Here is a 25,389-nt window from a genome sequence, read left to right on the forward strand (position 1 = left end):
CAAATTTAAATCTAAAGAAGATTGAAATATTTTATTAATTTCAAATGGACATTTATTTACAATAAACACAAGGTTTTCTTTTAACAAATTAGATTTATTATAATGCATTTACTTGTAGAACTTGCCATGAATGTATACATGTATTTAAAACTGTACAGTTTAGAATTGGAATACTTAATATATAATATTTTCAACTGTAACTTAACAAAAGTGTAATCTCTGGATGTTCTTTAGGCAAATGTACAAACTAACACAAATTAGTTTGATAAAAAGAATCACCCCACGAGATTTTATGTTTATAATTACATGTCAAGGTATAATTATATAAAATTTCCGTTTTCCCAGGTAACACAAATGTTTTTAATATAATAGCGGTAAAATCTTAACTAATGTTTTATTACCAACTTTAAATGACAATTTAATGGTCAATTGGAACTTCGGAAGCTACTATTTCAGACTACTTATATATGCCAAAAACTTTTTTTTACAGTGCAATGGCCTCATGAATACAATACAACGGAATCAAAACCTCAAACCAACTTTGAACATTATCTTACATCATTCTAAATCCTCGTTGTATTTTTTGAAGACCACTGTATACTCCGGTCTACATTTCATGAATAAAAGAATACGTTTTATTGACACAGAAGAATCTGACGATTAACAATTATAAACTTCTTGAATATATATTTAGATGAGAATTGTTACTGAGCTGAGAATGAGAAGGGATGAACAGATGTAACTAATGAGTTGGATGAGAGAGTGGGTTTGGATGAATGATGACGAGGATTTTAGTCCCATTTCTCCAATTGTACTCCAGTTGTTATCTGAAACTAAAAAAAGATTAAACGTGTAAATTTATGAATTAAAGTTACTTATTTTATTATTCAGTTTGTTGACATGGATTGTTCTCAAGAATTTAGAATATTTCTTGAAAATGTCTGATCTTGTGTATTTTGTCTTTTTCTCTTCTTTATCTAAAGCCTAATGGCCATTTGAATTCTGTGCTTGGATTAAGATAGTACTGGGCCAGCTAACTGACCTATATTCAGCTAGTATTAAATGTAAATGTGTTCAAGAGATTTTAAAATTCAAAAATATTTGAAATAAAGAGCAGTTTGGGTTTTAACAACACGTGGTTTTCATATTAATTTAACAACACGTGGTTTTCATATTAATTTAGAAATCTACCATGTAATTTTTAAATATTTTCCACAACAACTGATAAATAATAGTTTTTAAGTTAACCGACAAGTATTTTTTAAATTTCCCATTCTATTTATATTATATGCCACTTTTATATATAGATATGAAGTTTTTAAGAATTAATATAAACTGCATTCATAGTCCCCGTGAGAAGTGGAATCGAAAACGTTAGATTTGTTTATCCCAAATCAATGTTTTAATCTAAAACCTAATCCCAAATCAATGGTTTGATCTATAACCTGATCCCAAATCAATGGTTTGATCTATAACCTGATTTCAAATCAATGGTTTGATCTATAACCTGATCCCAAATGTTTTAACATCACTTGATTACAAATCGATTTTTAAATCAATCACTTCACCCTAAATTAATGTTTTAATCTATTACCTGATCCCAAATCAATGGACTCCACAGGAAGTTCCTTCGGAACATCGTCTGAAAACAAAGTTTTTTTTCTTTTTTAATAATGTAAAATCATTTTATTAGAAATTAGAAGAAATAAAGGAGGAAATGCTAACTAACGTCTTATTTTCTCCATATTTCAAGAAATATTTAATTTTCATTAGCTTTAAGATAATTGAAAATTAATATTTATGCTATGGAAAAGAGTAATTTAAACCCATAATGCAATTACTTTTAAGATAAATAAACACCCTGAACCAAGGCTATTTTGTGTTTATTGCTTATTTGTTGACATCATTTTTGATTTATTTTTCTTGTTTTCATTAGTGTTGTCGTAATCTTTGTATTTCTTGTTTTCGTTATTAACTTATCTTTGTATTTCTTGTTTTCGTTATTAACTTATCTTTGTTGTTTTCATGTTATTATCTTTGTTGTTTTCTTGTTATTATCTTTGTTGTTTTCTTGTTATTATCTTTGTTGTTTTCTTGTTATTATCTTTTTTGTTTTCCTGTTATTATCTTTGATTTAACTGTTGTTTTATTGCTGTTGTAATTACTGTTGCATTTTTGTTATTGCAGTTGTCATTATTCTATTTTTGTTGGTCATTGTTTTTATTGTTGTTACAGTTATTGCTGTTAATATTGATTTGTTTATTGCTGTTTTAATTATTGTTTTTATCGGAATTAAATTGTTTTACTAATGTTGTCGTCTTTATGAATATTATTATTATTATAATTGTTGTTTACCTGCTGCCCTCGTGGAAAAAAGAAACATCTCCGAATATTTCCCCCAACCGTGCTCATTCCTTGCCTTTATATAATTTAATATTATTTTGTATCAGGGATCATAGGTAATATCCATAATGCAATGTCTCTCTCTGATGAAATGCAATTTTGCATTCTAAAAATTATCTTTCAAAAACCTTTCCTTCTCAAATTTATGAGTAAAAATTGTTTTTACAGTATAATAAATGGTTTCTGAAAAATTTTATAAAATCAAGAAAAGATTTTATTTCAGATTAAATTTAATAAGCATCCGACTAATTTAACAAATACTTTTTAGTTTATTTTGACAAATAAAATACAAAATACTGGTTTGATCGAACCTGTATTAAGGTTTCATATTTTGTATTTGGTTCCAGCGCAAAGTATAGATAACTGAACTCGTGCCTGTAAAAAGAAAATTAAATGTAGTTTTGATTGTTCTGTAACCTGTATCTAGTTCATATCTTCGCAGTGATCTTAAAAGGGAGTTTGGTACGCGATAGCAAAAACACAACACAAAGCGTGTGAGACGATATATAGTTCCATCACATTAAATATAACAATAGAGTTTTTAATGGAGGATTACTTAAACTTATAACAACAGAGTTTTTAATAGAGGATTACTTAAACTTATAACAAGAGAGTTTTTAATGGATGATTACTTAAACTTATAACAACAGAGTTTTTAATGGAGGATTACTTAAACTTACAACAAGAGAGTTTTTAATGGATGATTACTTAAACTTATGACATCAGAGTTTTTAATGGATGATTACTTAAACTTATAACAACAGAGCTTTTAATGGAGGATTACTTAAACTTATAACAAGAGAGTTTTTAATGGAGGATTACTTAAACTTATAACAACAGAGTTTTTAATGGAGGATTACTTAAACTTATAACAGCAGAGTTTTTAATGAAGGATTACTTAAACTTATAACAATAGAGTTTTTAATGGATGATTACTTAAACTTATAACATCAGAGTTTTTAATGGATGATTACTTAAACTTATAACAACAGAGCTTTTAATGGAGGATTAGTTAAACTTATAACAACAGAGCTTTTAATGGAGGATTAGTTAAACTTATAACAACAGAGCTTTTAAGTGTTAAGAGTTTATATACCTAACTTTTAAAATTAAACAAAAGCTTTAAAATTTGTGTTATAAACATTTTAAACTAATACAATGTTCTTGTAAATCTGGTTTAATTTAATTTTCAAATTTAAAAGATTTTATATTTGAATAAAATACATTTTTCAATTAATATATTTTTTATTCTATTGTGCACAATGTAAACATAAAAGTCTTTGAATGAAAAACTTGAAATGAATGAAAGGGGGAAAGTTATATTTTTGACATTTGAAAACATAATACTATTAATTATGTATTTGATGTATAAATCAGATTAATATTTGTTGGATTTTATTTTTCAAGAAGGTGGTAAACATCCTAACATTCATAACACCCCAGTTGAAATGTGAATTGTCTAATCCCTATATCCCTATTAAAATATCAAAGCTTAACAAAATCAGGTTGCAAACATATATAGGTATGAGAGAATTTGAGTTTGTGGCAAAAGCTCACTTTTTTGTCATGGAAATCAAAGTTTCAAACTGCAACCTGAAAGTGTAAACCTCTGATTTGATAAACCTTGGCTGTCTTAATTTATCAGAAATCATAGATCCACAACAACAGAGTGAAGGTTTATTACAAAACTGTATAAAAATAATCAAAGAAAAATGATATAATAAGCTTGTATGTATACTGGTTAGGACGATAAAGGAAACTTTATTTATTTCCCCAACAATACAAATATTATGTAGAAAACCAGTTGAAAAAGTTTCTTTGTTGAAAAAAAGCAAAAGTTCCGGAATGAAAAAGAACTAAAAGATCCAGTCACTAATTAAGTTTACTGGAAGAGAATTGTTCTAATAGATTAATTCTTTTGTTTAACCCAGTTTTTCTAGAATTTAATTTAACCCTCTTAGTTGATGTTAAGCACTGCGCTAATATTTTATTAGATTTAGTCAAGCAGTTGTTGTAACAAACACACACATGCAAACATACCAAACTGTGATAGTATAAACATACCAAACTGTGATAGTATAAACACACCAAACTGTGATAGTATTAACATACCAAACTGTGATAGTACAAACACATCAAACTGAGATAGTACAAACACACCAAACTGTGATAGTAAAAACACACAAAACTGTGATAGTACAAACATACCAAACTGAGATGGTACAAAAACACCAAACTGTAATAGTAAAAACACACCAAAGTGTGATAGTACAAACACACCAAACTGAGATAGTACAAACACACCAAACTGTAATAGTAAAAACACACCAAACTGAGATCGTACAAACACACCAAACTATGATAGTACAAACACACCAAACTGTGATAGTACAAACACACCAAACTGTGATAGGACATACACACCAAACTGAGATAGTACAAACACACCAAACTTTTAATAGTAAAAACACACCAAACTGTGATAGTACAAACACACCAAACTGAGATCGTACAAACATACCAAACTGTGATAGTACAAACACACCAAACTGTGATAGTACAAACACACCAAACTGTGGTAGTACAAACACACCAAACTGTGATAGTACAAACACACCAAACTGTGATAGTACAAACACACCAAACTGTGATAGTACAAACACACCAAACTGTGAAAGTACAAACACACCAAACTGTGATAGTACAAACGCACCAAACTGAGATAGTAAAAACACACCAAACTGGGCTAAAATTAGCAATTGAAAATGTTCTAATACAAAGACACCAGACTGTGCTAAGGTAAGCACAAAAATTTTACTAAAAACACCAAACACATACACCAAACCATACCAATACAAACACACCAAACGGTACTATCACAAACACACCAAACTGTTCCAATACAAAAACACCAAAATATACTAATACAATCACAACAAACTGTGCCAATATGAACTCACTAAGCCATGCTAAAACAAACACCTCAAACGGCACTATCAGAAACACACCAAAATGTACTAATTTAAACAAAACAAACTGTATAACTACAAACACATTAAACTGAACAGATACAAACAAACAAAACTGAACCCATACACAAGCACACAAACTACACTATCAACTCACAAAGGGTATTAACACAAGCTCAGACAAAATTTGTTCCATCAAACACCAAACTAGCCGGGCTCAAACCATAAGTTTAACATTTGATATTTCCTTCAAGATTGAGAAAAGTTTAAAATTTTCTAAATCCTCCATCCATATCTCAACCCATGACAGTTCAAGAGAATCTGGAATAGCCTAACAGAAAATGAAAAACCTCTGGCGACACGAACAAATGATTTCTTTCTTATTTTTTTCAAAATGCAGATGGTTTGTTTTCTAAACTGTTTAATCTCAGAATAGGGTTTGTAGTTTATTTGTCTATTTGACTATTTATCTTCTTGAGTTTGTCCTACTTTTTACAGGAACTGTAGACAAAATTTCACGAAACCTTGCGATTTAATTGTTGCAGAACCATTTTACCATTTAAACATTTTTCAAGGCATCCATGGAGAAACTTTTGAATTTTTTTCTTTTTTAATAAGTGTTCAATACTTTAAATATCGGTATTAATTTGCCTCTGATGCATAAATACTTTAAATATCGGTATTAATTTGCCTCTGATGCATAAATACTTTAAATATCGGTATTAATTTGCCTCTGATGCATAAATATGTCAGTCACTTAGAAAGAGATAGACAAAAATATAGAAAAATATGCATCCTTGATCAGGCAAAGTCAATAAATAAATAAAGAAAAGAGAAACCTGATGAAAAATTATGCCAAACAGTATTGAAGTGTATGTATATATATATATATATACCTGAAATTATTGTCTATGAAAGAATTGTCATTATGTGGTAGGACTGTATGCCATCTACTCCGGGTATCATAGTTAGGATCCTCACTAGACTAAACAATAAGTCAGAATTAGAATAGCATAATCACCACAGACGCCGAAATTTTTGTTAGCGCTGCTAATCTAGAACCTTGATCTCTATTTCATTTAATTGGAGATCATAGTTTTGGATCCCTTACTTTTGGTTTTCTAAGCTAGGTTCTACTGTTAATATTTAATTAAATTAACGTAATGCTTAGAATGAAGAAAGGGTTGGGAAATTGTGTGATCGTTTTTATTTATTGATCGCTAATTTTAAATCCGTCTCAAATAGTTTTTTCAAATACACATTTTATACTTTAATATTTGCCTTTGTCTGGGTCTAACCAGAGCCTTTCGCCTCGACAATTAAAATAAAGAATAAATCTGAACCAAGATAACATTGATTAATTAATATTTTTTATACAGTGATCCCTTGTTTAATGATGTTGGTACTGTGGAAGACGATGCCTGGCCGCGTTAAACTAGTTCCACAAGATTCAACAGAATGAGATAGAACGGATACGGGGCATAGTACTGATATATCATCTCTACAGTCTACACGTGCGATATCGATATTGACTCTAGTTCTGAACCCTCTAGTAATAAGTTATAAGAAATATATATACTGGAAGTTATTTATGCGCTTTATTAGAGTCTGACTCACGTCCTCTATAGTACAATATTTTTTTATGAAATAATAATAACAGAATATCCCTAATGCTGCCATTTCCAAAATGTGGTCTGCCAGTTTTTGCTCTCAAAGATCTCAGAGTTATTTTAAATCATGTATGAATTTCAATTTATTAAATAAAATGATGAAAATGTCTCTTTATCAACGAATCATTCATTTCTCCGGTAATAATGAAAGAACAAAAATGGCAGACCATATTTTGGAAATGGCATGAATCGTAGTATTCTGTGATTATTGTCTCTTAAATACTAGGGTATTTATGTTGAATGCCGCAAACTATTTCGAAGTTCAATCAATTTACATGTTTCCTGGTTACTTAGAGGCTGCCTATAAATCTTACCATAAACTTCCTGTACATGATTCTGTTTCCTAGAATGGGAGCAAAGCTCTCCACGCTCCAAGTTAGATTAAACTTGTCGCTGAACATCCCGTGGGAACTGCTCAGTACAACCGCCATGTTGGGTTCACCTAGTAGAACAAGAATTAACATCGTGTGTTGTTAATTAAACTAAAATAATTCATGGAATAGAAACAAACTCGGTGTTCAAGTATATTACAATTTTGATCGGTTGTTTTAAATTACATCTCTAAAACCTTTGTTCGACCAAAATTATGGAGATATTCTCGTTTTTCTTGCTGAAAATTGAGAATTTTCAATTAAGATTTTTCTATGAAATCGGCTAAGGAACTTGACAGTTTGCAATATTTTCTCTTTTTAATTTGTTATACTTAGAATTAAATACTTTTAAAGCTTGAAAACAGACGATATCTTCCTCCTTTAATAGGTTTAAATCAGTCAAATAACCATATTTTTCCTAAATTAGGTTAAATTTAACCCTATAAAGGCTGGGGGGTCTGAATATATGTGTAGCCGGGGGATTGTCCCATGTCCCCCACCTAGAAAAAGGCCTTATAGTGAGAGCAGGAATGGGGTTGAAATGAATGTTCATAGCCCCATTTTTCAAGGCATGCTCATTGAAAAATAAATTAGATCGATAACTTTAATAATTTGGGTGCTAGGGAGGGTTGAAAAAAATGCCAAAAAAGGGTTCAAAAAAATGTAAAAAATATTTCATTTTGTTTAAAACAAAAATCAAAGTGTTACACATGTTTCTATATCTATTGTTCAAGGGCTTTTCAAACATATAGTTTTTAGATCTATAGCTTTAGTCACAAACCAGACTTTTTACCGCCCTGTACCATACTCTATGCATTAAAAAAAAAAATTTGAATCCTTTAAATTTCTATTCATTTAAAGTCACAAAATTTCACGGTGATAGTGTCAAAACTGAGAGTGCTAGTACAATCTTAACCTTTGTCTCTAGGCTTTGGTTACACAGCTTCATAGTTATCCCGAAAGGTAGAAAAATTGAAAAGGTTTATTTTCGATCCGAGCTTTTCAAAAAACTTTTAATAAGTTTAGTATAATTACTGCAATAAAAACTTTCTTGATTTTACCTGACAGTTTAATCAATCCTCTTGATTTTACCTGACAGTTTAATAAATCCCCTTGATTTTACCTGACAGTTTAATAAATCCTCTTTATTTGACCTGACAGTTTAATAAATCCTTTTGATTTTACCTGACAGTTTAATAAATCCTCTTGATTTTACATGACAGTTAAATAAATCCTCTTGATTTTACCTGACAGTTTAATAAATCTTTTTGATTTTACCTGACAGTTTAATAAATCCTTTTGATTTTACCCGACAGTTTAATAAATCCTCTTGATTTTACCTGACAGTTGAATAAATCCTCTTGATTTTACCTGACAGTTTAATAAATCCCCTTGATTTTACCTGATAGTTGAATAAATCCTCTTGATTTTACCTGACAGTTTAATAAATCCTTTTGATTTTACCTGACAGTTTAATAAATCCTTTTGATTTTACATGACAGTTAAATAAATCCTCTTGATTTTACCTGACAGTTGAATAAATCCTCTTGATTTTACCTGATAGTTGAATAAATCCTCTTGATTTTCCTAGTTCATTTTCGGCAGAACAAGAATAGTTTCCAAAATCCTGAACATTCACAAAGGTTACCTTCTATAACATTCTAAAACATCTTGTGCAATTTGTTTTTTATACGCAAGGTTGAAATGCAAGGAAAGTTAATTGCAGTTGCGTATACTCTGAGTACATATTGAAACCAGTTTTCTCTGGGCGGACTTTGTAAACAAGAATAGATGCATTAGTGTTCGCTTAGTATCCGAGGAGGTTAAAAGCATTAAATTATAATAATTTTAATAATTTACATAATAGTTTCTTATGACCAGAATATCGTATTGATTTTATATGTGAAAGATGGATCCCATGCCCCATGTCAGTCTAGTGTTTACATTACTGCCCAGAGACAGTACCCTGTAGTAAAAAAGATGCGTACACCTCTGAAATAACTTTCCTTGCATTATAGCCTTGGCTATGGAACTGACCCAATTGCGCGTTTCGAAATAATCAATATTTAGTTCGTGTATACGAACAGAATGACACAAATTTTAAAGTGTGTTCGAAATCTTGAATGTTTTGTTCATAATTTCGAATAAGATGTTTATGTGCAGAAATGTTTTCGTTAGTTTATATAAAGAACAAAATATTCTAGGTTTTACAACAGTGTGCTTTGTAAAATTATGATCACAGCATATTAAAAGTTATATGAGATAAGTTTGAAGATAAATGTATGTGTGTAGAAGCATATTCACTCTCAAATTCCAATATTTAGTAGATGCAAAACTTTGTAATTGTTTTTTTGTAAAATCTGAATTCTTTAAAACAGTTCTTGTGAATACACTTTACCAACTCAAGTACGGCATGCTAAAATGTATTAAGAAATAGAGAGCTAATTGTTTCGTGCTAGAATGTTATTTTCTTGTCCAGGGGTGTGTACTGTGTATTTAATTTAGATATCCCCCCCCCCTCCCATTTTTTTGTATGCAAGATTTTTTTACCACAATTATTGAAAAGGTTTTCGCTAAAATTTGACGTAAGAAGAATATTTAGGGTGAGTTATAATGAAAGAATCAATTTGGTATTTTTTTCAAAAATATTTGCTCGCGACCATATAATTATATAAAAAAAGAAACTTTGGAATTCTATTATTATTAATTGCGGAGGAATTTACCATACGAAACAGGTTTTTCACTATTGACGTAAATGAAGTATATTTAGTAATTGTATGTGTTTTTTTTTGCACTTCGCCGGGATTTCTAATGTTTCAAAAATATTTACTCACAACTTTTACAAAAAAGAAGCTTGTAATTTCATCAATAGAAATGACCATACGAAAAAATGCTGTTACCAAAAACGGTAAACCTACTTTTAATTTTGATTCAATTTGTTATTTTGTTTTATTTTGGTCCAATTTGTTTAATTTGTTTAATTTTGATTCAATTTGTTAATTTGTTTAATTTTGGTTCAATTTGTTTAATTTGTTTAATTTTGGTTCAATTTATTTAATTTGTTTAATTTTGGTTCAATTTGATTAATTTGTTTAATTTTGGTTCAATTTGATTAATTTGTTCAATTTTGGTTCAATTTGTTTAATTTGTTTAATTTTGGTTCAATTTGTTTAATTTGTTTAATTTTGGTTCAATTTGTTTAATTTGTTTAATGTTGGTTCAATTTGTTTAATTTTGGTTCAATTTCTTTAATTTTGGTTCAATGTGTTTAATTTGTTTAATTTTGGTCCAATGTGTTTAATTTGTTTAATTTTGGTTCAATTTGTTTAATTTGTTTAATTTTGGTTCAATTTGTTTAATTTGTTAAATTTTGGTTCAATTTGTTTAATTTTGGTTCAATGTGATTAATTTGTTTAATTTTGGTCCAATATGTTTAATTTGTTTAATTTTGGTTCAATTTGTATAATTTGTTTAAATTGGTCCAATGTGTTTAATTTGTTTGTTTACCTCTAGTCCCATATCTGTGATAACCAGACGGTGTCTCTGTCCATACTGTTCCATTAACCTCTTCTCGTTCCTGTCCAGTAGCATAGTGTTCCTGTACCAGAGAACCTAAACATAAAGGTGTTAGAAGGAAATCTGACAATGGAACAATGGTTTAAAGGTGTTTTAGAGAATCTTAAACATGGCACAATGGTTCAAATGAGTTTCTACATGTTAAATTATGGTCTTACTGCGTTCTAGAGTAATCTAATCATAGAACAATGGTTTTAAGGTGTTCCAGCGAACCCTAAACATGGAACAATGGTTTTAAGGTGTTCCAGCGAACCCTAAACATGGAACAATGTTTTAAATGTGTTCCAAATGAAACCTAAACATAGAACAATAGTTTAAAGTTGCGTCAAAGAAACCTAAAGATGGAAAAATGGATGAAATGTTTTTTAGAAAACCCTAAACATGAAACAATGGTTTAAATTTGTTCCAGAGAACCCTAAACATGAAACAATGGTATAGAGGTGTTCCAGAGAACCCTAAACATGAAACAATGGTTTAAAGGTGTTCCAGAGAACCCGAAACATGAAATAATGGTTTAAAGGTGTTCCAGAGAATACTAATTATGGAACAATGGTTTAAAGGTGTTCCAGAGAATATTAATCATGGAACACTGGTTTAAAGATGTTCCATGCTGAGAACACGAAACAATACTTTAAAAGTTTACAGAGAAACGCAAAAATGGAAATTTTTAAACAAAACTATCTGAAGAGCCCGGCGTTGCCCTTTGAATTTTAATAATCGAATGTTTTTAATCGATTTTTGAGAGAAAAAATCTATTTAAAAAAATTAGATTTTTGAACAAAAATATAGAATTTTTGTTATTCCAGAGGTACCCAAGGGTTCCCTCAAAAAATGTCAGCCCATTCGATTAAGCCGTTTGGCCAGCTATAGCTAACACACAAATAATATATTTATGCGATCGAACAGCTGTATTATATAGATAATGAATTTTGTATATTGTTTTTCAATAACTTTGTGTTAATGTGGAACTAACATCTACTTTTTTTACTCTATAGAGGTTTGGTCCATCACCATCACCGAATCTTATGATTATTACAGTTGGCGTACAAAGTACAGTTGGCGTACAAAGTACAGTTGGCGTACAAAGTACAGTTGGCGTACAAAGTACATGACAATTTGTAATTTGGTGAATGTTTTACCAAAAATCAAGCGTACTTCCCCTTTACCGCATTTTCGTGGGAAACCCTAATCAGTATTTTTATTTCATACCTGCACTCTAGAATTTCACTTGTTTGTCAACCAATGGCTTCCAAGAAAGAAATAACAAGAATACGAGACATGTTTCCAAAATCAACAGAGAAAACATGGTTTTTTACGGGTTTAAAGTAGAGGAAAGGGATTGTTATTCATAAAGGATGTGAAACTAAACTTTTCTAATATCTACATATTTGGAACCTGATGGTTTAAACCTGTGATATTTCCAACTTTTGGGTGAAAGGGAGTGACCGGCAATGTATGGTGGTTGAACTGAGTATGTAGTATTGTGGACAAGTTTTTTAGGATTCGTTTGAGACATATAAAACATTTATACATTTCTTCGGCGTATATTTACGGAGTTTGAGCGCAAAGTCGACGTTAAAAATCATGAATTTGGGTGGGTACGTTTTCAGAATCGGTTTTTTTTAATTATTTAATTTAAACAAAAGTCTACAGTAGTTGTTTAGGAACAGGTCGAGAAAATAAAAATTGACTCTTATCATCGAAAATAAGTAATCTTATTTAATTATTAGTTAGTAATCAGGTCATTTTAAATACGGCATTCAAAGACCAATCCATTATGAATTGCTTACTTTTTGTTACAATTTTTGAACAATGCTCTGTTAACAGATCTTCAAAATTTCCATTCAGTTCATAAAACGAACCAATCAACTATATAACTTCTGTAAAGTGTTTTTTATAGTTTTCTAGGTTCTAGAAAGAGGGACACATTTAAGAGGTTAGCCGGCGGTGGGGGGAGGGGGGGGTCGGAGGTTCTTTATTGATGACCATTTTCCGTGCAGGTACGGGTTTGAAGAATTCTGACCCGTGGTTCTGTATCTCCGTAAACCAAACAAGATATAAGTATTTTGACCTGTGGTTCTGGATTTCCGTAAACCAAACAAGATAAAAGTATTCTGACCTGTGGTTCTGGATTTCCGTAAACCAAACAAGATATAAGTATTCTGACTTGTGGTTCTGGATTTTCGTAAACCAAACAAGATATAAGTATTCTGACCTGTGGTTCTGGATCTCCGTAAACCAAACAAGATATAACAGCTTCGTAACCAACCCCGCCATGAACCCAACGTTTATCAACATCTATCTCTGGAGAGTCTAAAATTAATCTTTATAAATGAATTCAGTCTTTGCCACAAACTCAGATTTTTCTGATCCCTAATCTTAGAACAATCACGAGGCAAAATAAAGGGATTAGAGAAGTAGGTTTAGTGGCAAAAACTCAGTTCCTTTGTGATAAAAAACTGTTTACATAAACTTGNCCCGACTGTATATTATTATTTCTACATATTACGGAATATCTTTACCATTAATAACAATATTCAGTTTTCCTCTCCTAAGTCCTAATATATTACACTTTGTATGTGTGTGGTTCAGGTATCCGTAGGTTTTCACGGAAAAGGGACCGTGCATGCTATTTAAACCGTAAAAAATCAATTTGAATTGAAACAAATCATTCAGATATTACAACCTATAGCCATCGATTATCTTTCGCCACATTTGTATATAGTTTATATTTTATAATATTTTTTAATTAATTTGTTTTGAATTTGATTATGTCTCGTGTCGCTTGCGCAACTATCAAAGAATGCCGCGCACCACTCACATTTTTCGAAATCCGTTAAAAATGTTTTCAAAAAAAAATAAAATAAAAATAATTAAAAAATATTATAAAATATAAACTATTACTAATGTGGCGAAAGATAATCATGACTATAGGTTGTAATATCTGAATGATTTGTTTGAAATTAAATAGATTTTTGTACGGTCTAAGTCGTATGTTGCAATTTTCTCAATTTGTATTGTCGCTAAGTTATCCGGTATGAGACGTCTTTAACATTTTTCTCCTTATAGACGCGACAAATAGAAGTAAGATTAGTAGCGATCAAAAGCGTTTTTTTATCGCATTTAGCCTGTACCCCCTTTCATTTTTCGCGAACACTCCTTTTAAAGTGAACCATTATTTTAAGAGTTATATGTTCGATACTTTTTCAATTTAAAAATGTTAAATATTTTTTAAACAAATTATTTTCCGTTGATTGTTTTCCGATTCTTTCCTTTATGTTTCACACATGAAGATCATATAAAGGCACCGTTATGAATAAGGCTTGTAACTTTTGAAGGGGTCTCTTGACAGATAACACCTCCCCTCTTCCCCCTGCTAAAATTAATACTTACAAATAACATTTACAGATATTGTTTCTTGTACAGGAGGTCCAACTCCATTATTTGCAGTACATATATATGTACCGCTGTCAGACCGTTGTACATGTTCAAACTTGAGGAAGGTATTATTGAGTATTTTCTCTCCGCTAGGCAGCATCTGATGCTGAAAAAAAATAATTTAAAGAACAATGGATTTGTACAATGTAAATTGTAAATGAAAATACATTACTGTGGTTAATGTTTAAACGGGTTAAAGAACATTTTATGAAGTTTTAATGTTGCTTGTAATATTTACTATTACAAACATAATAACTGAGACAAGTACATCTTTATTTACACGACATTCAGCTTTTTGGCAAGCAGAAACTATATTAATTTTGCACCCTGTTGGTGTAAACCTCTGAAATCTTAATCTTTAAATTCGATCCAGCAGCAGTTATTGAGTGAAATGTCAAAGGTATACAACATCAGAATTGAAAGTGTTATGTTTTTAATGTATTAATATGTATAAGTTACTTTGTAAATGTGAAGGCTATGATTTTATATTTATCAACTTTCAAGAAGCCAAGATCTTTATTCTAAAAGATTTTTTTGGTGAACACTGTACACTGCATCGTATAATGGAAAGATTTAATACCCTGGCGGGGGGAAAGTATTTTTAATCAAAAAATAATTAGGTTCTATCTAACCTACAGTCTTCACTGATAAAATAATAGTACTTGGAAAAAGTCGAATATAGAAAATGGATTATAATTTACAATAAAATACAATTTACAATAAAATACAATTTACAATAAAATACAATTTACAATAAATTACAATTTACAATAAAATACACGTTACAGAATTTTTACCAATACAAGAAAATACATAGCAACAGTATTTCTTATTTGTTTTATTTAGCAATAATAAGATTAGCATTTCTGAAGTTCGAGGACAAAAGAATTGAGTTTTTGCCACAAACCTTTATTTTCTAATCCTTATATCTTGGCAACCTGATGGTGAAAACCCTTTATATTTCAAATTTAAACTATTTGAACAGAATTCATAGTTTGAAATATCTAAGGTCTACGAAATTGGATTGCAAAGCTATAGGTATTAGAAAATCAGATTTTGTGACAAAGACTCAATTCCTTTGAGTCTTGATTTTCCTTTTAAGTGCAGTTGGGTCTAAATACTTTGCAAAAAATAAAAAATGAGTAAATGTTAATACAGTATTAAATTCTAGTAATTATACTCGAAGTTCTATATACTTTTGCACAGTATATATGGCATGAAACATGAATACTTTAAAGTTTGAGTTTATATTTTTTAATATAAATTTGTCAATTTTATGTTAAAAAAGAAATTTTAGATGTCTCTATAGAGAGTTACATATAACTAAAATTGCACTTTGTGATTTTAAATCCTTAAACATTTGTGGAAGAAATCATGTTTATCACAATTTTGTTGGATGAAATTTCGAATAAAAACAAAAACATTACTTTCAAAATAACCCTTGAAAAGGCTAAAATCGCCGAAAATTACTTAAATAAAACAGGTTTTAATGCGACATTTTTAATTTTAAAAAGGTCAAACCCCTTTTTTTGAAAAAAAATTGTTTATGAAATGTGAAACAGAAAAGAAGGTAACAAAAGATTTTTGTTTAAAAATAGTGTCGTTAAGGTTAGGAAATGTTAAGATGTATATTTTATATTGTATATGCTATATTACCAAAAAACATTTTGGTTTTTAATACGTTAATATTTCATGCTATAGGATGTATAATGTATGTTTTTATATTCTACCACTATAACATATTCCATTTAAACCGAAATATTTGTAGTTTAAAACAATGTAGTTTTATATATTCAAATAATATCATTCTTAGATTTATAAAAGAGAAAACTGACCTGTCTCTGCCAGGTTATTCGAGGTTCAGGAAACCCAGAGGCATTACAGGACAACATCAAACTTGAATATAATTTTATTACAGGACAACATCAAACTTGAATATAATTTTATTACAGGACAACATCAAACTTGAATATAATTTTATTATAGGACAACATCAAACTTGAATATAATTTTATTACAGGACAACATCAAACTTGAAGATAATTTTATTATAGGACAACATCAAACTTGAAGATAATTTTATTACAGGACAAAATCAGTCTTTAAAATAAATATTATTATAAGAAAACATCAAACTTGAAGATAAACATTAGTATAGGACAACATCAAACTTGAAGATAAACATTATTACAGGACAACATCAAACTTAAACAATTTTATTACAGGACAACAACAAACTTAAATACTATTATTACAGGGCAACAACAAACTTAAAAAATATTATTACAGGACAACAACAAACTTAATTACTATTATTACAGGACAACATCAAACTTGAAGATACACATTATTGCAGGACAACATCAAACTTAAATAGTATCATTACAGGACAACATCAAACTTGAAGATAAACTTTATTGCAGGACAACATGAAACTTGAAGATAGACATTATTAACAGAAAGCATTAGTGAAGGAAATGACAAATGACTCTGTAGATGTGTTCAAAACAAAACAAGATGCATGGCACACACATATATATATATATAAGAAAAATAATAAGAAAGATGTACACTTGAAAGAAAACTGTGATAATTTAGATAACATTTATAACAACCCCAAAACATATGCACATATATTGTAGAGATAATTATTAGATTGGATGGATTGAGGAAAGAACCACTAATACTAGAATCCATGGATTAAGAAGAGAACCAGGAATACTAGAATCCATGGATTAAGAAGAGAACCAGGAATACTAGAATCCATGGATTAAGAAGAGAACCAGGAATACTAAAATCCATTGATTAAGTAGAGAACAAGGAATACCAGAATCCATGGATTAGGAAGAGAAAAGAATTAATAAAATCCATGGATTAAGAAGGGAACCACTAATAATAGAATCCATGGATTAGGAAGAGAAAAGAATTAATAGAATCCATGGATTAAGAAGAGAACCACTAATACTAGAATCCATGGATTAGGAAGAGAACAGAATTAATAGAATCCATGGATTAAGAAGAGAACCAAAAATACTAGAATCCATGGATTAGGAAGAGAAAAGAATTAATAGAATCCATGGATTAAGAAGAGAACCCGGAATACTAGAATCCATGGATTAAGAAGAGAACCCGGAATACTAGAACCCATGGATTAAGAAGAGAACCAGGAATACTAGAATCCATGGATTAAGAAGAGAACCAGGAATACTAGAATCCATGGATTAAGAAGAGAACCAGCAATACTAAAATCCATGAATTGAGAAGAGAACAAAGAATTCTGGAATCCATGGATTAAGAAGAGAACCAATAATATCAGAATCCATGAATTAAGAAGAGAACCAATAATACCATAGTCCATGAATTAAGAAGAGAACCAAGAATTCTAGAAACTATGGATTAAGAAGAGAACCAAGAATTCTAGAAACCATGGATTAAGAAGAGAACCAAGAATTCTAGAATCCATGAATTAAGAAGAGAACCAACAATACCTAGAATCCATGGATTAAGAAGAGAACCAAGAATTCTAGAATCCATGGATTAAGAAGAGAACCAAGAATTCTAGAATCCATGAATTAAGAAGAGAACCAGGAATACTAGAATCCATGGATTAAGAAGAGAACCAAGAATTCTAGAATCCATGGATTAAGAAGAGAACTAGAAATACTAGAATCCATGGATAAGAAGAGAACCAGGAATACAAAAATCCATGGATTAAGAAGAGAACCAGGCATACTAGAATCCATTGATTAAGAAGAGAACCAAGAATTCTAGAATTCATGGATTAAGAAGAGAACCAGGAATACTAGAATCCATGGATTAAGAGGAGACCCAGGAACACTAGAATCAATGGATTAAGAAGAGAACCAGGAATACTAGAATCTATGGATTAAGAAGAGAACCAGGAATACTAGAATTTGCGTTGTGAATCGAGATCAAACATTGATCACATAACTCATATATAAGAAATTTAATTTCTTTTCGATATCACGTACTGGTCATTGTTCATTCAGAAATTAAGACGAGATCGAATGAAAAATAAAATCAAGGAATCGAAAAAAAATCTATGGTAGCTAAATCTCATGTAAAATAAAAAACCTGGTCCCAAGGATGAAAAAAAGCCTTGAACCTCATAAGTATATTTCCAATGAGCCCCTGGATAATATTATTATCTGACATACAAATATATATATAGAGCAGACTATGCTCAGTATTATAACACAATTAAGGTATAGAAGGTATAGATTAATAGATTCAAGGATATATATATATATATATATATATATATATATATATGGAAAACCATCCATCAATATTTCTATACCAAGAACCAAATTATTAATCTGAACATCTATTCTAACGTGACAGTCAACATACTATTTAGCCAAACAAATATTTCAGAACGTTTAATATGCAGTGTTTAAAAAAAATGAATTATACGGTCTAAATAGAAACAAACTTGTATTTACATTCACTTATGTGACACTTGAAGATAACATGTGCTCGCTTTTTGATTTATTCTCTTATGTATTTTCTTATTGATGAGAATCAGCATATAATTATTACTTATGTATTTCATAATAAATAAATTGCTTAGTACATCATGATACAATTTTAGTATGCACGCTCATAGTAAAATTTTAGCTTGCGCACTAAATGCATTATGATAAGATTTTAGTGCAATCAATTTTATATAATACTAGCCTTACAGGGCGCTTCGCGCCCATCTTCTAAATCAATTGTAAACATGTTCTCTTTGTGTACATCGTAAAACAAAACAAAAATAATTCGCGGATTTTCACAAAAAATTTCGCGGATTTTCAAAATTTTTAAAAATTTAATGACGATCGAATTTTGATGGAGACTAATATTTGAAATTTTGATTTTTCATAAACCTTCCCTGGGGTCTCTAGATGTCCCACAAAAAATTTGGGCCCGATCGGTTCAGCCGTTTTGACGTTTATTGGATACAAACAAACAAACAGACAAGCCAAATTTATATATAGATAAGATGGAAGTCCACACAACATTGGAAAATTAAAAAATCTTAACTCATGATAATTTTAATATACCTAGATTCCTTCCTCACGGTCAGGTTGCTTCGAGACTGCGTTGTAATCTTCGGAGGAACTGAAAATATTAAAATTAAATGAATTAATTAATATGATTATTTATTATCTATACATATAAAGTTGTAATTTCTGTTTTGTGTCTTTATGTTTGTTTGTCTGTATGTCCTATCAGGAGTATACACAGGATGAAGTTTAAGGTAAGAGAAGAAAAATATTTTGGCCAAAAGATTTGAACTCATTTTAAGGTAAAAACATTTTTATTCACATCTCATTTTCTGCCTAAACCTGATTTTAACCTTTGCCCAAGATTCTCTGGGGGACGATGCCCCCCCCCCTCTGTACGCTTTTGTGTCCTGTCATAACTCAGAACCGATTTGCATCAAAATTGGACATTCGAACTCGGGTAAACCACTAAAATGTTCTTGGCTTGTTTTAAATGGTCTAGGTTTCTTGGGAGGATTTTATGGAGAAAGTTTTATTTTCCTGGCAAAGCTGGGTTTCCAATCTAGTCTATCTATAAAGGAAATGCGTTTTTGCCACAAACTCTGATTTTCGAACACCTATATTCTTCGCAACTGCAGTATGTCGCAGACCTTTGATATTTCAAACTATGAATTATGTTAGATCAAATAGTCAAAGTTTGAAATATCAAACGTTTACACCATTATATTACACAGATATCGGAGTTAAAAAATTTAAGTATGTGGCAAAAACTGACTTTCTTTGGTCGAATAGACCTGAGATAAAGTCCTGGATGTTTATCTATGTTTATTCTTTCATCAAGTGGGAAAAGTCTTTGAAATTAAAAACTTTAGGAAATCTTTTGAATTCAAGCGAGGAAACCATCATGGTTTATTTCAGAACTTTTCCTCATGTACAACAGAAAAATAATCCCTCTCCATCCGATCCCCTCTACCTTCATCCAACCTCCATCTAAACCTCATCCAACCCCTTATCCAACCCCCTCTACCCCTTATCCAACCCCCTCTNCCCCCAGCGTATCCTGGTTTTCAAGTACCCCAGCAGAGATAGGGTTAACTCCCTCAAACATTCATCCAAACCAATCTAATTGTCATCCAATCCCAATTAACCATAATCTAATACCCTCTAACCATGATCTAATCCCTTCTAACTATTATCCCATCCCCTCTAACCTTTCTTCATTCCCTCTAATCTTCATTCTATCCATCCTAACCCTGATCCAAATCTCTTTAACAATAATTCCCTTTAAACCTTCCAAATCTCAATATTTCCTAACTCTTTCCAACCCTTCCTAATATATTCTTTATTGCATATCACTGCTCAAACGACTTTTTAAAATTCTATGAATAATTTGTTTTTGCTGCAGACAGTTTTATGTAAAGTTAAAGATGAATATTTACATATTTAAAATTGTGTATAAGAATGGTGTCCTACTTAAAGATATTATAAATCATTTATTTGCAAGATGGTTGACAAGTTTACAACTTGGGGACATTTAGACTTTTTATCTTGAATTGCTTTGAACCCAGACACTTTTTCTTGAAAATGTATTAGCATTAATTTGTTCAACTATTATTCTATTCGTATCAGCAAAGGCTTTTGATAACAGTAAAAGGAAAAAATAACATGGCTGTATGATCATCAATGGCTATTGTGTTTAAATAAATTTGACATCCTTTTCTGAAACTATATTATTAAGTGCTATCACCACCCTCTTTATTATTATGTTATCATTATTTTTTTCACAGGAATCACAGAAGATATATATTTTAAATATTTTTAGAAATAAAAATGTAGATTTCTTTGCCGTGGTACCATTGTAAATCATACATCCGTACATGGAGTGTTACTGAAAACTTCGTCTACACTCTGAACGCACATCCCCTTTAAAGTAAATTATGAAGGGTTTATAATGTATAATCATTATAAACATTATACCATCATTACCCTCAATATAATGCAGATGATGATATTGTTTATTCAGAAAATAAAAACATATTATCCATAATATCTTGATATTTTAAACTATCAGCTTGGGAATATATGTAATTGAAAACAAATATGGAAAAATTGAAACTTTGAAATTAAGAAATGAGTAATAGGGCGGAAGTGGAAAGTTCAAAGAAAAGAAGTGATATAAAGTTTAGAAAACAACAAAAAATTTTAAAGGTTAAAAAAATAAATTAAGTGCACACACTAATTGTAGTAGAACAGAAAATAAACTCTTTGAAAACAGATAAAAAAAAAAGATACAAAGGAACAGAATTCTTGCAACAAACTCCTATTTTTTAATCCTATTTCTTTGCAACCCGATTTTGTAGACCTTTCTTTTTTCAGTCTAAACTGTAAATATCAACGGTTTTAATATTAAGTTGCAAAGATATAGAGATTAAAAACTTGAGTTTGTGGCAAGAGCTCAGTTCTTTTGCTAAAAATATAGAAAAATATCAAAAAAATTGATTAAGAATTGGAGTTGAGTGCATCAGTTTAGTTTTAATGTTTTACAATGTTTAAGTTGAATTAACAAAAATAACAACAAGAAAAAAGTTTCAATGCTTTTTGAAAATTGTTTTTTAAAATAAGTGCTCATTTTTGAGCTCAAAGTCTTGGGTACAAAGTTGAAACGTTAAAAAGAACAAACTACATAATGACACTAAGCTCTTGTAAAAAAACTAAAAATCGAATTCTACGTCTTGATTATTTATCAAACCACAATATATGTACTTTTGATATACAAATATATAATAATATCTGCATACTGCGGAATATATTCTCTATATCATCAACCAAAATATATCATTGCTTAGATATCCTCCATCCTTCAAAACAGAATTGTATTCCAGGGAATAATCTGGGAATATTATTCATATTTCCCTCACTTTCGGCTCAATAAATACTGGGAATTATTATTGACCACTTTAGAAAAAGAAAACATATTCCACGCCATTTTAAGTCATATGTTCCGTAAAGAATAGGGTTAGTTTAGTTAGTTTATAAGCTTACTTAATTCAAAGTGAATAACTACGCCTAATCACAACTCTGGTTTTTAATTTCAGGCCCCCACCTAGAAATGGGCACGTTCAACTTTTTGCATGTCGTTCGTTCATCGTTCTTGCATGACCCACTTCGTTCGTTTTTTTTTCAATCATTCAAAAACTAAAATTATTTCGTTCATTCTCAAAATTTTTTATCATTTTCCATCAATTTTGTTTGTTGTTTCACTGATTGATTGTTTAATAAAATCGTTCGTTTAGTAAATCTTTCGTTCAGTAAAGCCGATCGTTTAATAAAATTGTTCTTTCATTAGAATAAACGATGTTTTTTTCACAAATTTGTTCGAAAAAATCGATTGTGCAGTAATAAAAGATCGTTTTTACAAATCGTTTGTTTTTTCTAAAAGAATATTTTTTTACATCGTTTAAATAAACGATGTCCATCTCTACATCCCACCCCCTCTCCTCCCCCAAACCAAATTTCAAATAAGATCTATATAAAGATATTTATATATTGGCCTGAGGCTGTCCTCTGAAACAGATTGAGGATATGAAGAGGTCAAGTTTGAATCATATCTTCATCTCAATCTAATTTTATCCTCTAGAGCTTCTCAAACTGAGGGAAGGGTATTAGGAGTGATCCCATCCTCGAAATATTCTGCAGAAAACAAAAATATCTTAGTTTAGATCCAATCTGATTTTCTGTAAAACAGCATAGACTTCTCAATAAAATTAATATCATGACTACGCTAAAAATCCCAAACTGTATTTGCATTTGTCTGTGTTGGCTTCCTTATTGATAAGATTAGAAACCTGATGGGACAGTTCAGTTTTCAGTAACTGGATATTTAAAAACAAAAAGATTTCAACTTGAATCTGTACAACAACAAACCAAGACAAAACAAGATAACCATCACTTTTAAAGTTAACTTGTAAAAACTTAATTTCTTATGTTTTGATTTTCAAAGTCAAAATCTTAAAAAGTAAATGCGCAAAAACACTAATATATTCTTTTCCGAAAGGTCTGCGTTGTTATAATGTTATAAACTAATTTCATTAAGAAAAGCTAAGGTCAGGTGTCAATGCCCCCCTCCCCTCCCTCCTGGCACTCAAGGGAATAAAGAAAAAAATATAGTTATTCTTTATTGTAGTTTATTGTAGTTTTATAAGCAGTGAAGGCTTTTAAGCTAATATTGTCCTGGACTCTTTATTTCAAACTTATCTTTACTGACGTGCACATAAGTTACTGAACGGTGAGGAAATGAACGAAATAGAGGAAAAATGAACGGTAATTTTGAGAACGAATGAACTATTAAGCAAACGAACAAAATGGGTTGTTTACGATCAATGAACGAACGAAATGAAAAACATCTTTACCTCTCCACATTCCTTTGATATCTCCATATCATTTTTCCATATTATTTCTCCATTTCTAGTCACGTTATCTGTTTAAACCGTGTTTCAGTTCAAGGTTATCATGTTTATAACTCAACACGTTCCCATATCTTCATGATTATTTCCATTTCTAGCCACGTAATCAATCCAGGCCAATTTCCACTTCAAGGTTACATTGCCCATACCTCAACACGTTCCCATATCTTCATGATATCTCCATTTCTAGTCACGTTATCTGCCCAAACCTTGTTTCAGTTCAAGGTTATCATGTCCATATCTCAATATGTTCCCATATCTTCATCATATCCCCATTTCTAGTCACGTTATCTGCCCAAACCGTGTTTCAGTTCAAGGTTATCATGTCCATATCTCAATATGTTCCCATATCTTCATGATATCTCCATTTCTAGCCACGTTATCAATCCAGGCCAATCCAGGTCTTCATTTTTAAGTTTCCAGCCCAAGTTCAGTTCTAGTCCAAAGTTCGTTTTAATCAATCAATGTTTTCATTCTCAGTGACATTCCTTCCATACTTTTTCAAGCACATTTCTAGGCTCTCATTCCTTTCCACGTTCTTGGTTCTCATTCCTTTCCACGTTCTAGGCTCTCATTCCTTTCCACGTTCTAGGCTCTCATTCCTTTCCACGTTCTAGGCTTCATTCCTTTCCATGTTCTAGGTTCTCATTCCTTTCCACGTTCTAGGCTCTCATTCCTTTTGACGTTCTTGGTTCTCGTTTCTTTCCACGTTCTTGGTTCTCATTCCTTTCCACGTTCTAGGCTTTCATTCATTTCCACGTTCTAGGCTATCATTCCTTTCCACGTTCTTGGTTATCATTCCTTTCCACGTTCTAGGCTCTCATTCCTTTCAAAGTTCTAGGTTTCCATTTCTTTCCACGCCCATTCCTTTCTACGGTCTAGGTTCCCATTCTTTTTTACGTTCTAGGTTCACAATCCTTTCCGCGTTCTAGGTTTCCATTCCTTTCCACGTCCTAGGTTTCCATTCCTTTCTATGGTCTAGGTTCCCATTCCTTTCTACGTTCTAGGTTCACAATCCTTTCCGATTTCTAGGTTTCCATTCCTTTCCACGTTTTAGATTCCCATTCCTTTTAACCTTTTAGGTTTCAATTCTTTTCTACGTTCTAGGTTCCCATTCTTTTCTACGTTCTAGGCTCCCATTCATTTCCACGTTCTAGGTTCACAATCCTTTTTCCTCTAGTTCTCATTTCTTTCCACGTACTAAGTTCCCATTCCTTCCCTCATTAAATACTCCCATATCTTTTACATTCTAAGTTCCCAATCTTCTCCGCCTATTCCTTTCCACGCTCTAGGTTCACAATCCTTTCAACGTTCTTATACGTACGTAATTTTTCCATCTGTAAACATGTTTCCATAGCAAGATAAGTCCAACGTTACGTCCCCCCCCCTTCTCCCCCGCCATGCATTCCTTCTAAGTGACATTCCTTCCTCCTGTTTACTTAAGACTCTATATAGTTACGTTACCATACCTTAGGACGTTCCTATTC

General features: G+C 30.8%; 1 protein-coding gene across 3 annotated transcripts in view; it reads right to left on the bottom strand.

The window, feature by feature from the left end:
* Window positions 1-621: 621 nt before the first annotated feature.
* LOC111708103 (lachesin) overlaps window positions 622-25,389 on the bottom strand; it is a 38,451-nt gene continuing 13,683 nt past the window's right edge. For 2 of the 3 annotated variants that reach the window (XM_023481368.1, XM_023481367.1), the window contains 12 exons: window positions 19,497-19,554; window positions 16,263-16,323; window positions 14,383-14,533; window positions 13,205-13,302; window positions 10,921-11,025; window positions 8,971-9,040; window positions 7,357-7,484; window positions 6,269-6,357; window positions 2,715-2,778; window positions 2,356-2,419; window positions 1,595-1,642; window positions 622-833 (listed from right to left, as the gene is read on the bottom strand). In XM_023481368.1, the coding sequence (XP_023337136.1) occupies window positions 691-833; window positions 1,595-1,642; window positions 2,356-2,419; window positions 2,715-2,778; window positions 6,269-6,357; window positions 7,357-7,484; window positions 8,971-9,040; window positions 10,921-11,025; window positions 13,205-13,302; window positions 14,383-14,533; window positions 16,263-16,323; window positions 19,497-19,554 (1,079 nt within the window). In that variant the 3' untranslated portion in view covers window positions 622-690. The remainder of the gene's footprint in view (window positions 834-1,594; window positions 1,643-2,355; window positions 2,420-2,714; window positions 2,779-6,268; window positions 6,358-7,356; window positions 7,485-8,970; window positions 9,041-10,920; window positions 11,026-13,204; window positions 13,303-14,382; window positions 14,534-16,262; window positions 16,324-19,496; window positions 19,555-25,389) is intronic. The other variant, XM_023481369.1, reaches the window with a different exon arrangement.

The sequence above is a fragment of the Eurytemora carolleeae genome, unplaced genomic scaffold (assembly GCF_000591075.1).
Source record: "Eurytemora carolleeae unplaced genomic scaffold, Eaff_2.0 scaffold851, whole genome shotgun sequence".
NCBI classification, from domain to species: domain Eukaryota; kingdom Metazoa; phylum Arthropoda; class Copepoda; order Calanoida; family Temoridae; genus Eurytemora; species Eurytemora carolleeae.